At 56.7% G+C, this 1,211-nt stretch overlaps 1 protein-coding gene across 1 annotated transcript; it reads right to left on the bottom strand.

Annotated features, from left to right (window-relative positions):
• Positions 1-117: 117 nt before the first annotated feature.
• Positions 118-713, bottom strand: ACA1_303010 (ribonuclease z, putative; the record flags this gene model as incomplete). The annotated part of the gene is made up of 3 exons (XM_004348626.1): positions 118-236; positions 295-384; positions 581-713. Coding segments are annotated over 3 exons (342 nt in total), but the record flags the coding sequence as incomplete, so codon positions are not given.
• Between the last annotated feature and the right edge of the window lie 498 nt (positions 714-1,211).

Raw genomic sequence — 1,211 nt, 5'->3', positions numbered from 1 at the left:
CAGCAGATCCCGTGAACGACGCCGCCCAGACCCATGATCTGTCACGACACACACGACACGCCTCGCCAAAACGTGAGTCGCGCGCTGGTGCGTGTGGCGTGTGTGCGGGCCACGTACGTGATCGCCGTGGAGGTGTGTGATGAAAATGTGCTCCACGCTCTGGAGCGTCAGCCCGGGGCACTTCATGAACTGATGCTGCGTCGCTTCACCGCAGTCCACCATTATGGTTCGGCTCTCTGTGTGCGGTGGTCGATCAGCCTCGAGGCGCATGCTGGAGAAATGGCAGGCACGCACCGAGCTTGATGGCGATGGAGGTGACATTGCGCTCAAGCGAAGGCACGCCCGAACCCGTGCCCAGGAAGGCCACAGCCATACCCCTGAATTCTGTACAACGCAAGAAAAATTAAAACGAAAAATAAATTAAAAAAAACAAATTAACAATTTATAAATTACGATACGAACGGAAAAAAACTAATCCGAATCCCCCTCATCAAGCAGGACGTACCTTGATGAGGGGCGCTAGGCTCCGGTGCCGCCGGGCGATTTGGAGAGGCAGCACGCGATGAGGAGAGGAGGGCACTAGCATGAAATGAGCGTCGGGGTGAGGAGCAGCCAAAGGGCGGCGACGCCGTTGGCAGCCGCAACCGTTCTGCCGACACCCTTCCGTACTTGGAAGGGGCAAGGCCCCATGTCACGATGTGCCCTCGTCGCATCTCCCCGTGTTGATGTGAAAACCCTTGTTTTTCTGCCTCCTTTTCTCTTCTTTCCGTCGCAACGCACACGCACCGCACACGCACACGCACACGCTTGCGACAAAGGAAACAACGTGTTTATGGAAGAAGATGTACAGGCTAACAACACACACCACACACAATATTTTTTGAACGTTCACACGGGCGTCGGGGCAGAGAGGGAGCGCTAATTGTCGGCTCGGCTCAGCAGGCGCTGATAGACTGATGAGAAGGAGAAGAAGGAGAAAGAGAAGAGGTGATGGTCAGCCCTAAAGAAGAGGGAAGGAGCGAGGACGCGATGCGCGGACGTACCCTCCTTGAAGCGATCGCGGCTCGCCGTGCAGTGGACCAGCTGGTTCTCCAGCATGACTGCGCGCTCCTTCAGCTCGACGGCACCGAGGGCGAACAGCTCCGAGAATCGATCGTCCGTGAGCTTACGGAAGTGATCCGTCACCTCACCGCCCAGCCTCTGAAACCTGT

The sequence above is a fragment of the Acanthamoeba castellanii genome (genome assembly GCF_000313135.1).
Source record: "Acanthamoeba castellanii str. Neff unplaced genomic scaffold scf7180000083373, whole genome shotgun sequence".
Classification (NCBI taxonomy): domain Eukaryota; phylum Discosea; order Longamoebia; family Acanthamoebidae; genus Acanthamoeba; species Acanthamoeba castellanii.
This window is presented reverse-complemented; position numbering and strand designations above follow the sequence as displayed.